Below are 14,129 nucleotides of genomic sequence, written 5' to 3'. Positions count from 1 at the left end.
TCTTGTCAGTCTTTTTGGTTTTAGTATTCTAGTGGGTTTCTATGCGTATCTCATTGTGTTTTTTTAATTTTAAATTATGATAAAATGACAGAAATTACCATCTCTAAGTGTTGAGTATATTCACATTTTTTGGCAACAGATTGTCACAGCTTTTCTCTTGCAAAGCTGAAACTCTGTACCCATTAAACAAAACTCTCCTTTTCCCCACTCACCCTCAATGCCTGATAACCACTATTCTATTTTCTGTTTCTATGAATTTGACTACTTTAGATACCTCTTTTTGTCACTGGCTTATTTCACTTAGTATAATGTCTCACTGTGTTTCGAAAAGACATTTTTTATTTATGTATAATTTGATGAATGAATTATCTGTTCAGTGAACTTTGATAATTGCATATATTGCATATATCTGTGTAACCACTCCCCAAAACAAGATACAGAATATGTCTATCACTCCAGAAAGTTCTCTTGTTTCCCTTCTCAGTCATTTCTTTTATCCCAGAGGCAATCATTGTTCTGATACCTATCATCATGAATTAATATTTTTTCTGTTCTTGGATTTCATATAAGTGGAATGATAGACTATATATTCTTTTGTGCCTGACTTTCTTCTCTCAACATAGTATTTTTAAGATTAAATCCACGTTTTTGCAGGTATCAGTAGCAGTTCATTAAAAAAAATTTCTGAGTAGTATTTCATTTTATGAATATATCACAATTTGTTTATAATTTTCCTGTTGATGAACATTTGGCTGGGTTTCCTGTTTTTTGGCATTATGAATAAGACAACTATAAATATTTGTTTAATTATGAAAAAACACATAACATAAAATTTACCATCTTTATTTTTAAATGTACAATTCAGCAGTGTTAAATATACTTGCATTGTTGTTAAACACATCACCAGAACTTTTTCAATTTGCAAATATAAAACTCTGTACCCATTAAATAGCAGCTCACTTTTTTCCCCTCCCCCTATTCTGGGTTAACCACCATTCTACTTTCTGTTTCCATGAATATGACTACTTTAGACACCTTATATAAATGGAATAATATAGTATTTGTCTTTTTGTGACTGGCATATTTCACTTAGCATAATGTCTTCAAGGTTCATCCGTGTGGTAAAGTGTGAATAGATTTCTTTCCTTGTAAAGGCTGAATAATATTCCATTTTATGTTATTCATTCATTTCTTGATGGACATTTGGGTTGCTATGTATATGGGTGTGCAAATATCTCTCTGAGATCCTGCTTTCAATTCTTTGGATATATACGCAGGAGTGGAATTTCTGGATCATATTGTAGTTCTATTTTTAATTTTTTGAGGAACCTCCATACTGTTTTCCATAGCAGTTGCATCATTTTACAATCCTACCAACAGTACACAAGAGTTCTAATTTCTCTACATCCTTGCCAACACTTGTTATTATCTGTTATTTTTTTAATTCATAGTAACCACCCTAATGGGTGGGAGATGATATCATATTGTAATTTTGATTTGCATTTCTCTGATGATTAGTATGTTGAGTATTTCTTCATAGGCAACTATAAACATTTTTGTCCAAGTATTGATATTTTTGTGAACATATATTTTCACTTCTTTTTGGTAAATGCTTAAGAATAGACAAACTGAGTCATAGAGTAGATGTACGTATAACTTTGTATGAAACATCCAAACAGGTCTCCAAATTGGTTACAATATTTTACACTCCTGTCAGAAATGTACAAACATTCCAGTTGCTTTAAATTCTCAGCAACATTTGTCTTTTTGATATTTGCCTTTCTACGGTGTATACAATGTTATCTTATTGTGGTTTTAATTTGCATTTTCTTGATGACTAATGTTATTGAGCATCTTTTCATGTGTTTATAATTCATTTGTATATCTTCTTTTGTGAATTGTCTGTTCACGTTTTTGCCCATTTAAAAAAAATTGAGAGTTTTGCCTTTTAATTGTTGAAATGTAGACGTTCTTTATATAACCTTCCTTTGGTCAGATATATGTTTTACAATATTTTTTCTCAGTCTGTGGCTTGTTTATTTAATGGCTTTGATGAGCAAAATTTTTAATTTTGAGGAAATCCAATTTATGATTTTATTTTGTGGCTCGAAAATTTTTGCCAATTCCAAGATTTTAGATTTAGGATTATGATCCATTTTGAATTAGTTTTTGTGTATGGACTGAGATAGTGGTCATGGTTAATTTTTTTTTCCATAGCGATATCCAGTGTTCCAGTAACAATTATTTTTAAAAGGCTTTCCTTTCTCCACTTAATTAACTTTTCAACTTGGTGAAAAATTAACTGACTATATATGTGTGGGTATATTTTTAGACTCTCTACTCTATTTCACTAACTCATTAGTGTACCCTACTGCCAATATCACACTATCTTGATTATCACAGCCCCAGAGTAACTCCTATAGTTAAGTGGTGTAAGCTCCTGCAAATTGTTCTTTTTCAAGATTGTTTTGGATAGGGTAGTTCATTTTAATTTTCAATAAGTTCTTGAATAAACTTGTCCATTACTTCAATAAAGCCTTCTGGAATTTTTCATAGGGGGTTATATGAATTTATAAATCAATTTAGGGAAAATGGACATCTTAGCAATACTGAATCTTCCAGTCCATTAATGTGGTATAGATCTTCATTTATTTAAGTTTTCTTTAAGTTTTCTCATCAATGTTTTGATGCTATTATACAATATTGAGTAGAAATGGTGAAGGAAGACATCCTTGTCTTGCTCTCGACTCTAGAGGAAAAGAATTTAATGTTTTACTATTGGGTTTGATGTTACCTGAAGGTTTTTTCACACATGTCCCTTTGACTTCTGATTTTTTGTGCATTTTTTTTAATCATGAAGAGGTTTTTGTATATTCTCTGACTGCCTGCATAAGTTTATCTTTAGATTTTAGGAGTTTAATTATGATGTGTCTAGGTGTAGTTGTCTTCATCTTACTTGACCTCTCTAGTATTTATCACATTTTCCTGAAATTCCTTCTGGCATTTATCTCACTTCCCTGAAACTCTTCCTGTGGTGTTCATAATGTTGTTCTAAATAAGCCTTTCTCCACTTCTCTAGCCTCATTTCTAAGTCTTTATGCAGGATGTTCTTCCTTTTCCCATCTTTTAAATGTTGATATCCCCCCCCCCCTTTTCTTTTTATTTTATATGCTTCCCTTGGGTTATCTCATTCACTCCCATTAATTTCATCTACCATTTACATGTTTACAATTCCCAAGTCTATTTATCTAGAACACACTACCTCCTTGCAATAGTTCCACCTTGATGTTCCACAGGCACCTCATTCTTAATATGTCTCAAACTGAATTAATCAGCTGTCCCCATCACCCAAAATTTGCTTTCCCACTGTCTTAGGTCAGATTCTCTAAAAGCTGAGCCTGAGATGGAGATTCTTGTTCAAATTACTCATTGAGAGAATTCTCTCAAGAGAAAAGGAGTGAGGATGCAGGATAAGGCAGAAGTAAAAGCTCAGCAAGTATGTGATCTCAGCTTGAGACTAGCTTCAGTATGATTTTATGGGAGAAATACTGGAGCACAAGTTATACCATGAGTTCCACTTTGAGGTGAGGGAGTTGAACTTTTGTACCTTTCCCAGTCAGTCAATCATTAGCTGAGGTCTGTGGGTGGGCCCTAACCTTTCAAGTAAGATAGCTCCCCTTTGGCTTAGCCTCTAGGACAATTTTCCAGAGAATGGAGCAACTGTGAGTTATCAGCCAACATTTACATCAGCTACAGGATGCACTGTAAAGGGGATATGGGTGGGGCACCAACATATCCACTACTAAAACATCCCTGAATTTCTTATATTGATGTATATCACTGCCATCTACCCAGGAATCCAAGTAGAAATCTAGAAGCAATAATGGAGCCCTTTTCTCTCTCATCCCCCATTAAAAAGTAATAATAATAGATAACAATTATTGAGTGGCCGTAATATTAATTTCAAATTCTATAGCACGGTTCTCAAAGCTGCACAGGATGTGACTCCTGTCTATCTCTCCAGCCTTTTATAAATTTATTTATTTATTTATTTTTGGCTGCGTTGGGTCTTCATTGCTGCACACGGGCTTTCTTTAGTTGTGTCGAGCTGGGGCTACTCTTTGTTGTGGTGCACAGACTTCTCACTGTGGTGGCTTCTCTTGTTCCAGAGCACAGGCTCTAGGTGCACGGGTTTCAGTAGTTGTGGCACGTGGGCTCAATAGTTGTGGCACATGGGCTCTAGAGCGCAGGCTTAGTAGTTGTGGCGCACAGGCTTAGTTGCTCCACAGCATGTGGAATCTTCCCGGACCAGGGCTCGAACCCGTGTCTCCTGCATTGGCAGGCGGATTCTTAACCACTGCGCCACCAGGGAAGCCTATCTCTCCAGACTTGTATCTCATATTCTTTCCTTTGCACTGTGTTCTGGCCACCCTAAACCTGTTGCAATTTCCTCAGCATAACATGCTCTCACTCTCAACCCCTCCCACCGTGTCACCTTCACATGGTCAGCTCTTACTTGCGCTTCATGATGGTCTAGACATTACCTCCTCAGGGAAGCCAGATCTCCCAGGCTGAATTAGGTACTTACCATCTGAACTCTACCAGCATCCCGTTCTCCCATAAGAAACCATTTCACAGGCAAATACAGCTGTCAGTTTGTTTGTCTATCACCCTTCTTTGAATGTGAGCTCTTTCAGGATATTGATTTCATTTTGTTTATCTCTATATCACTAGCATGCAGTCCAATGCCTTGGACATTGTTGAGACACACTAAATGCTTCTCACATTAGTGAAAAAACTGAATGGATACAAAGGTAAAATGTAGTCAAAATTCGAAGGGTTTCTTCTGAAACAAATTTTGTAAGCTTTGGCCTGATGTTTATGTAAGCTATTTATTTTAATAGATGCTGCATAGATGAATATTCACGGAAAGACAATCTATTCCACCTCTTACTGTACTAACCTCTTTAGTATTCCTGGGTCACTGAGCTCCACTCCACAGTGTCCCTAAAGAATCAGGAAGAAGGCCCCAGCTCCAGTTGAGACAGAACAGCTGTGACTCTCTTGTCTCTCTCTGTTTTCAGATGAAGGACCTACATCATGAGAATATTAACCCTTTAGTGGGCTTCTTCTATGATTCGGGGATGTTTGCCATTGTGACAGAATTCTGTTCCCGAAGGAGCCTGGAAGACATACTGACAAATCAGGATGTGAAACTAGATTGGATGTTTAAATCATCACTCCTGCTGGATCTCATCAAGGTTAATGGAAAGACTGAAAAGCCAAGGTTTTCCCTGTAGATTAGAACTTCAATATTTTGGGATGTTTCACTTTCCTTGGGTCATTGTGATGCTCTCACTCCTCCACCTTCCTTCCCTGTGTCTGCCCTCACTTCTTCTCATAGCCCCTTTGTCCATATGTTATAAGGTCCTGATACAGAAAGAATTTGCTTGCTCCTCACCTGCCCCCCCACCCCATTTGAGGGCCAGATTTATCTTTACTTCCTATAGCTATTGAGCACTCTTCTGCCTTAAGCAATCTTTTCTTCCATCCCATTTCTCTGCCTTCTGGTTGTGGGAAAGTGCTCATTCCCAGGCTCTTAGGTTCTGCTTAGCCCCATCTCCTGGCTTTCACATTCTAAAAGGTGGTTCAGTCTAGAACTAGGTGATGGGTCTTTGCATAGGTCTATACCATAGGTATAGATGTGGAACTCAGCATGACCAGAAAGCCAAAAGACCATCGGTTCTATCAGGCAGCACCTCCATTCTCAGAGGCAAGGACTATTAACAGCCAACGGGGTTCACAGATGGGTCCTTGGATGGGCTTCAGTGGAGTCCATGAACTCCCTAGAGTGATATGAAATTTGTGTCTATGTGCACTTGTAGTGGGCTGATTTGGATAGCAAATAGTCATTGAGCTTCCTGTATATTAATCACAGTCTTGACCCTTGTATTGTGGCCTAACTCTTTTCAAGGTAGCTTTATAGACATTATCTCATTCCAATTTTCCATAAAAGAAGTGTGATTATCCTCCTTTTACAGTGGCTCAGAGAAACTAAATGAGGTTTTTGTTATATAGTGTCTACCACACATAGTAGATACTCAATAAACATTTACCAGCTGGCTATTAAGTGGCAGAGCTAATAATAGAATCTAAATCTCCTAATTCCTATTCTAATACTCTTTCCACTCACTCTGTAAGCAAAGTCCCGTGAGTTAAGAGAGAGTCCTCTAAGTGAGTCCTCTCAGACCCATGATGAATGAAACCCAAGCATTAGACAGCTAGGGAGAAATCTCCCCCACTATAGACTCTGCTTGGAAGTACTGGGGACTACAGAATTTCCTAGGGTGCAAGATGTAAAGCATACAAATACAAAGGGGTGTCAGGCTGCAAAATAGAGCCAGATACTTAAAAGGACTCAGCATAAACAGTCCCGAAATGACTGCACTAGAAAATGGATGTATTTATATGTGAATGATTAAACCCATCTGGTAAAGTCCTGGTAGATCACATTTGAATGTCATATAAGGTTGCCAAGCAAACTGTAGCAGTCAGTATCAGCTTTCTTGCTTTCAGCTTTCTTTTTTATTGTCTATTTTTAATTAAAAATATATAAAAAATAAATTGTATATATTTTATATAATTTTAATATATTTTATATAAATTATAAAAATAAGACATTTCTAATTATAAAAATAATGCATTCAATTAAATTTAGAAATCAAGTGATATAAATATATTGGGAAAATACTGACAATTACTCAATCCTCCTTCATATCTTCCCCCCAAATTAATCACTGTTGACAATTTGGTGATTAGCCTTGCAATTCATTTTTTGTGTATTTACATACATTATAGATTTTGTTTGTTGTTTAAAATACATACTGTCACATAGTTCTGCAACTTACTCCTTTTCACTTACTTTATGGCTTAGATATGGTTCCCTATCAGTACATACAAATTGATCTTATTATTTTTAATTGTTGCAGAATATTCCATAGGTTGGATGTACCACAATTTGGACGTCCCTTCTTGATAGATATTTATTATACATCCAATTATATAATATAAAGCATAGCTGCACGGAGCATTCTTGTGTATGTGCACATGTTCAAGCATTTCTTTGGAGAAGTAGAATCCCTAGGTCACAGGGTACGCATACTTTAAATTTTGATAGCTATTTCCAAATTACCCACCCAAAAGGCTGTACCAATTTCCATTCCTGCCAGTAGTAGATGAGAGTTTGGCTAGACCTTTTGGGGGAAAATCAGAATCTTCAAATTCTTGGCAATTTTATATGTATAGACCTGTCCTGTGTTTGAAATGTCAATAAATCTTCCAATAACACACAGTTCTTTATGCCCACAAGATATGATGCTTCATCAAAACGTACAATTTTAGCGCTAGAAGGGACCTGGAAACGATTCTTGTTGTCAAAGTTTTGCTTTGCCTGTGTGTAAGAGAAAAAGGCTGAATTCTAGATCATAATAGCTCATGCCATTAACAATCTCAGAAAGTGGCTCTAAAAGCACAAAATAGTTAAATAAGTTGCTAAATAAATCCTGTTTGTATCATCTGCAGGGCATGAAGTACTTACATCACAGAGAGTTTGCTCATGGGAGGCTGAAGTCTCGGAACTGTGTGGTAGATGGGCGCTTTGTACTCAAAGTGACAGATTATGGCTTTAATGACATCTTGGAAACGCTAAGACTCTCCCAAGAGGAACCTTCTGCGGAAGGTAAGCGATGTATTGTACCCTTCTGATGCACACAAGGTAACTCCAAAGTTCAAATGAGAACATGCCCTGAATTAAAGCCTCAGGCTGATTCAACTCCCCACTTTTGTTGAAAAGCAGCCTCATTTCCAAGCCAAAGGAGTTGAATGAAGTCTGCAGGCTGTAATCTCAGCGCAGCCAAGCCTTCTGAACAAAGCCAGTGCAATAATGTTGAGTTCCTGCTGTGGCAGGATTAGGTTATATTGTGTGGAGACCCCAGGTGTCCCTGGAGGAACTTGCTGAGCGCTAGGCCACAGTAGGTGCTCAATAAATACTTGTCAGATTGAATGGAAGGTAATTTGGTAGCTGGACTCCCACAAAGCCCATTCTGGAATGGGATGTCACTAGAGCCTACCCTCACTGTCTCTGTCAGAGAGAAAGAAGCAAGGAGGGGGTGGTCGCCAGCAAGTAAATGCTCTGTGGGTTGTGTGGGATGGCTTCAGACCGAACTATGGCCTTCTAGTAAATCAGTAGGCATGCCTGTAATGTCCACTTTGTGTTTTTGTCTTCTATTTAGTGCACCCGTGGCAACACCAAACAATGCCTGTAGAGGTCATAACAGATCAAAGAAATAGAAATCTGAGATGGGACTTGGGAGTGGGTGATTGAGAACTATGAGGGAATGAATTGATGGAAGGGAGGGAGGAAGAAAGAGAAAGAGTAAGAAGGAGAGAAAATGAATAAGGTTAAATACATATAGGAAATTTGCACATTAAAAGTTTTAACCCGTGTTGCAAGGGGGAAGAAGAGAAATGACACAAAAACACAGAGAAGCAGACAACCCGGAAGAGACACAGAGAGGGAGAGATGCAAAATGACAACATATACTGATATTCTTAAAATGATCTTTGGTGTAATAAGTTTAAAATTGCTGACTTTATAGGAGAAATGAAGAGTGGAGGACACAGAGAGACACATGCACGGATAGAGACAGTCCAGTCATCAGTGGCATCATCTTTGAGCTTTACAAAGCTAGTGGAATACGAAATTTTAGGGAGTCATCTGGTCCAACTTGCTCATTTAACACATGAGACACCTGAGTCTCAAGATTTGCCCAAATCGTGCAGCTACTTAGCAGCAAGCAGTTCCAGGAATTCAGTTCAGATCTTCTGAAGACTAGCTCCTACACCCAGCTAAATTAAAACATTTAATGACAATTTCCTCTTTCTCTGCCCATCCATGCTTTGAAGGGCTTGAAGCTCCCGGTAATCACAATAGAAACATGTGCTATTGTCTTCCTCTGTGTCTCTGTTTCTCTGTCGCTCTCTCTCCGTCTCTGCCTCTCTCTTCCTCTATTTCTCCCTGTGGACCTGTTCTTGTTGACGACTTAGTCGTATGGTTATTATTTGGCTAATCCCAATTTGAAAGCTTGGAGTAGTTGCCTGGTGTTAGCGCTAGGATGTTGGGACAACAGCTGTAGAGTGGGAAGTACTTAGCTTCCTGTCAAAATTACTCATCTATCAAAGATAAAACACAATGTCCAGCTTCCCAGAATTCCATTGAATTCACAGGTTGGCTACTTTCAAACTTAAGAAACGCTGGTTTTAGAGTGAGGAAAGGATAGCTGCAGTGGGTGTTTTTTATTTTTATTTTATTTTATTTTATTTTTTGGTGGACTGTGTCTGTCTCTTTCCCTGTTTCTCCCTCTTCACGTTTCATTCCAGTCTCCAAATTGCAAGGGCAATCTGGATGCTCAATCCATTCTTTGCACACTGCAGCCAGAGGGAGTTTCCTAAACTGCAAATCTGATCATGTTACAACTGTGCCAAAATTCATTGAATGGCTTCCCATTGCTCTTAGGATAAAGTTCAAACTCTCTTACGTGGCTTACAAGCCCTTCATGGTCTGGGCTGTGAGGACCTCTTGTGCTTAATCACTCCCTCCTCTGTCTCTATGCTCCAGCAATGCTGACTGCCTTCCAGTTGTTTATTTGCACCAGGCTCTCTCTTACTTCCAGAACTTCACACATGCTGTGCCCATTGCTTGGGACACTCTTCCCTTCCTACTCTGTTACCCCCTCATCTGAGTCTGGCTAAATTCTCCTCCTCCCACAGGGCTCAACTTAAATACCACTGATTCAAGAGACTTTCCATGACCCCTTAGGCTTGGCTAAATTCTCCTCTTTATGATCCTTTAAGGTTTTGAACTTTGTTGTAATACCACATTTTGTTGGTATTACATGTTTAATTAGCTGTCTTCTCTCCCTCCCCAAACTGTAAGTTTTGTGAAGGTGAGAAACAGGTTTGCCTCCCTCAGTGCCTTTCACAATACTTGGTGGAGTAAATGTTTGTTGAATCAATGAATGGATGAAATAAAATAAAATAAAATAAAATAAAATAAACAAATTTGCTGCTCCCTACCTTAGATGACAGGGCTAATAGAATCTTATAATTGGAAGGCCCTTGGAGATCATCTGGCTCAATTTCCATTTTACGGATGGGGAAACTGAGGTTCAGAAAGGTGAGCTGATTAGTGACCGAGTTGAGATTGTGAACCCAGGTCTCCTGACTTCCACCCTGTGTTCTCTTGTACCACACCACACTGGCTCTCCAAGGTTGATTTTATCACCATAGCAGGGCTCAAGAGTTAGTAGTAGCTCCAGCAAACACAAAACAAGCCAAAGTGATTTTTCTAGGTTTTTTTTTTTTTTTTCCTGAGAGTTCAAGTCTAATGGTAGGTAGTGGCTCTTACTTGGCTCTGGAGTGGGAATGGGAAATGGGGGCAGGTTGTAAGTGTATTCATTACTGCCCACTCCCAATTACATAAGTATAGTGCAGATAAAGCCTCATTTTAGCCATTAACAACATACATGTAAGTGCTCTCTGAAAATACTATTTGGTAGTGATTGTATTTAATAACCCAGCTTTTTACCAGAGAGTCATGTCCTCTTTTCCCTTCTTGTGCTTTTTTTTTTTTCCTTCTTGTGCTTTTAAATGTGCAGGGAGAGAGGACGCCAGGAAGAAGCAGCTGCATACCATTTTCCCTCCCCCCAAAACCGTATGCCTGAACTCCCATGGTCAGAAACGTATTCCCTTGACTAAAGTATTATTCAATCTTTTTGGCTTTATTTGCAAATATCAGTTCTCCTAGGCGAGGAGACAGAAGGGCAAAACCACTATAGTGAGTGTATCAGAGACTCTCACAGGGGTGGTGGGGCAGGCGAGTTGGGGGACAAAGGCTGGGGATACCCTCACCCTCAGGAGGCACTCTTTTCCAGCCTCCCTATCTGGACATCAACCTGCTGTTTACTCCACCTCTCTCCCCTCGGAAGAGCATATCGAGCCTATCCCCAGCCCTGCCCCTTCCCTGTCCATTGTAGCCTACCTATGTATCTCGTTCCCCATCCTGCTGCTGTCGCCCCTGCCCCCATTCAGGCCCCTTTCACCTCGCCTCTGGCTCTTACTGTAATAACTTCCTAGCCGGTCTCCCTGCTTCCAGCCTCTCTCCTTCTTCAATCCAGTTTGTGCAGGTTGCCAGATTAATCTTCCCAAACAGGGCTTTCATCAAATCCCTCTCCAGCTCCAGCACCCCTACTGCCTTTTGTATTCGCTCCAAATGCCTTCATTTGGCTCTCAGGGCCTCTCACCTTCTGCCCTCATTCTTCCAGCCACCCTCCCTCCCCCACTTCATCAACCCCATTTCTCATTTCTCATTATTCCTTAACAGAGCCCTTCTCTTCAGCCAAGCTAATCTGCTTACCGGCACCCCCATCCGCAATTTGCTCCTTTCTACCTCTTGTTCTTTTGCACATACTGTTCTTTCTCCCTGCAAAGCCCTTACCCTGTCGTCGGCTCTAGGAAACTGCATCCTTGACCTTCTTAACAAACTCCTTTAAGATTTAACTTTTCCGGGAAGCCTTCCTGGATTAATTTGATCAGCTCAGTGTTTTTGTTAGCTTGAACCTCATGGAATTGCCAATATTGAACCATTTTTGATCTACAGAAATGGAATTTCATATGGTTCAATATGAAGCATTCCCTCCAACTTTTGACTACTCAATTTATATTATTAACTGGTATTTCTTTATATATTGCTTAAGGAGCCCTCGCCCCAAATTTCTCAGTCTCTGCCATAACTCTCTGAAAGCAGAGATAATATCTTTTTTTTCCCTGTTGGGGTCTGAAATGCAGCAGAGCACACAGTGGGTGCTCAATATTGGCTTTTAATAGATTCATTTCCTTACACTATATAGTGGCCCTCATCACTATCTCTGTTGTATTGCAGTTAGGGGTACACGTGTGTGTCTTGCCCACTGGTCTGTGAACCCTGCAAGGGCAAAGGCAAGGTCTAATTCATCTCTGACACTGCCCCTGTCCCTAGCACGGTGCCTGGTACATAGTAAATCCTCAATAAATATTTGCAGAACTGAGTTGAGGGAATTGCTGCACCCTTTTGCCCTGCAAGGAACAGAGGAGACTTGGGGATCCTCTAATCCTCTTAGATAAGACCTGGAGAAAGCAACTTGTGACTCCTCGAGCCCCAGCACAGTCAAATTATCAGACACATATAGATCTCAGCACACAGCAAATCCATGGCAACCAGTCGGGCAGTGCACTCGCCTTTCCCTGGAAGCCTGCCAACTGCTACTTGCAGACTCAAGAGAGCAAGAAAGTCAGCACCTGATTGTTTATTTCGAGCTTCTCTGCCCTTCCCCACACCTCCGCTCTGTCTGCCTGCGTGGTCCTGGTGTGGGGAAAGTAGTATGCTTTCTCTGAGAGTAATTCCTTAGATTCATAAATTCAGACTCCAGGGGGAGGGGGGGGCGCGGAGGCACTAGCATGCCAGTCTGTCTTAATAAAAATACAAAGCAGTCAATGAAACAGCACCCTTGGAGCCCTCGAGGGCATTGCAAATGCTGTCAGTTAATCCTCCCTGTATTCATTACACAATGCTTTCTTTTCAGAGTTGCTGTGGATGGCCCCTGAACTGTTGAGAGCCCCGAGGGGCAGCAGGTTACGTTCTTTTGCAGGAGACGTCTATAGCTTTGCCATCATCATGCAAGAAGTGATGGTCCGGGGCACCCCATTCTGCATGATGGATCTGCCTGCCAAAGGTAAGCGGGAGGTGAGGAAAGGGTACCAGGAGCCCACCATGACCCAGATCATCAGGCCAACCCAGGCTGCTGCGATTTGCCAGAAGAGTGAACACGATTCCGTGTTTGTGCTAATTGCCGGCTGGTCTGCAAGCAGCCCTTGTTGTGTGCAGGTGGGACTTGGAGCCAGACAGCTTTAGGCATTTGGAAGAAATAACCCTCACCCAAGAAGCTGGTCCTTTTCCAAACTGTGACATAAGCCAAGGGCCTACAGGACTTATGTTAGTCCTTTTTTTTAGCAGCCCCCTACTACTCCTTTGAGACACCCCCTGCCAGATATTTCAGTGCCCCCTCAATGATGCTCCTGGATGTCAAAGTCCTCCCATTCTTTCCCTGTGACACGCCATAGTCTTTCATCCTTATCTCCCATCAGAATCTTTGGCGACCAGGCAAAATTTGAGGGGAAGCAGGATGTTTACGTATTCTAAAAGTATGAAATCACTAGATATTTACTAATTACAAATGGAAAAAGAGTGAGTTTATTAGTGGAGGATCCTGCAGACACCACCTTAACCAAGTGATCAAGGTACATCAACATCATGTACCCCTGCCATGATGCACTGAGAAGGTCTCAATACCACCCTGGTGGTATTCTTGCCCCAAAATGCATAACCTCAATCTAACCATGAGAAAACATCAGACACACCCCAGCTGAGAGGCATTGTGCAAAATAACTGGCCAGTACTCATTAGAAGTGTCAAAGTCCTGAAAGACGGAGAAGGAATGAGGAACCATCACAGATTGGAGGAGACTGAGACATAACAATTAAGTACGATATGGGATCTTGAATTGGATTGTGAAACAGAAAAAGGACATTAGGGGGAAATTGATGAAATTCAAATAAAGACTCTAGATTAGTAATAGTATTGTACCAATATTAACTTCCTTTGTACTGCAGTTTTATAAGTTGCTAACATTCGGGGACAACCCTGGTGGTCCAGTGGTTAAGACTCCGCGCTTCCACTGCAGGGGGTGCGGGTTCAGTCCCTGGTCGGGGAATTAAGATCCCACATGCCCCACGGCATGGTCAAAAAAGAAAAAAAATAATAAGTTGCTAACATTAGGGGGAAACCGAGTGAAGGATATATAGGCAATTATTGTACTATTTTTACAACTTTTCTGGAAGTCTAAATTTATTTCCAAATAAAAGATTTAAAAAATGCAAAATCAAACCAAATCAAACCTAAAATACTTAGTTGTCTTTTGCCCCACTCAGAGTTTTAGTTCACTCCTCTACTTAAAACCCCCCAACAGTTCCTCATC

At 40.2% G+C, this 14,129-nt stretch overlaps 1 protein-coding gene across 1 annotated transcript in view; it reads left to right on the top strand.

Annotated features, from left to right (window-relative positions):
* GUCY2F (guanylate cyclase 2F, retinal) overlaps positions 1–14,129 on the top strand; it is a 79,400-nt gene that overhangs the window by 44,068 nt on the left and 21,203 nt on the right. Inside the window, exons 9-11 of the mRNA XM_007196519.2 lie at positions 5,085–5,261; positions 7,582–7,738; positions 12,678–12,827. Of these exons, the coding sequence (XP_007196581.2) occupies positions 5,085–5,261; positions 7,582–7,738; positions 12,678–12,827 (484 nt within the window). The remainder of the gene's footprint in view (positions 1–5,084; positions 5,262–7,581; positions 7,739–12,677; positions 12,828–14,129) is intronic.

The sequence above is a fragment of the Balaenoptera acutorostrata genome, chromosome X (assembly GCF_949987535.1).
Source record: "Balaenoptera acutorostrata chromosome X, mBalAcu1.1, whole genome shotgun sequence".
In the NCBI taxonomy this organism is placed as follows: domain Eukaryota; kingdom Metazoa; phylum Chordata; class Mammalia; order Artiodactyla; family Balaenopteridae; genus Balaenoptera; species Balaenoptera acutorostrata.
This window is presented reverse-complemented; position numbering and strand designations above follow the sequence as displayed.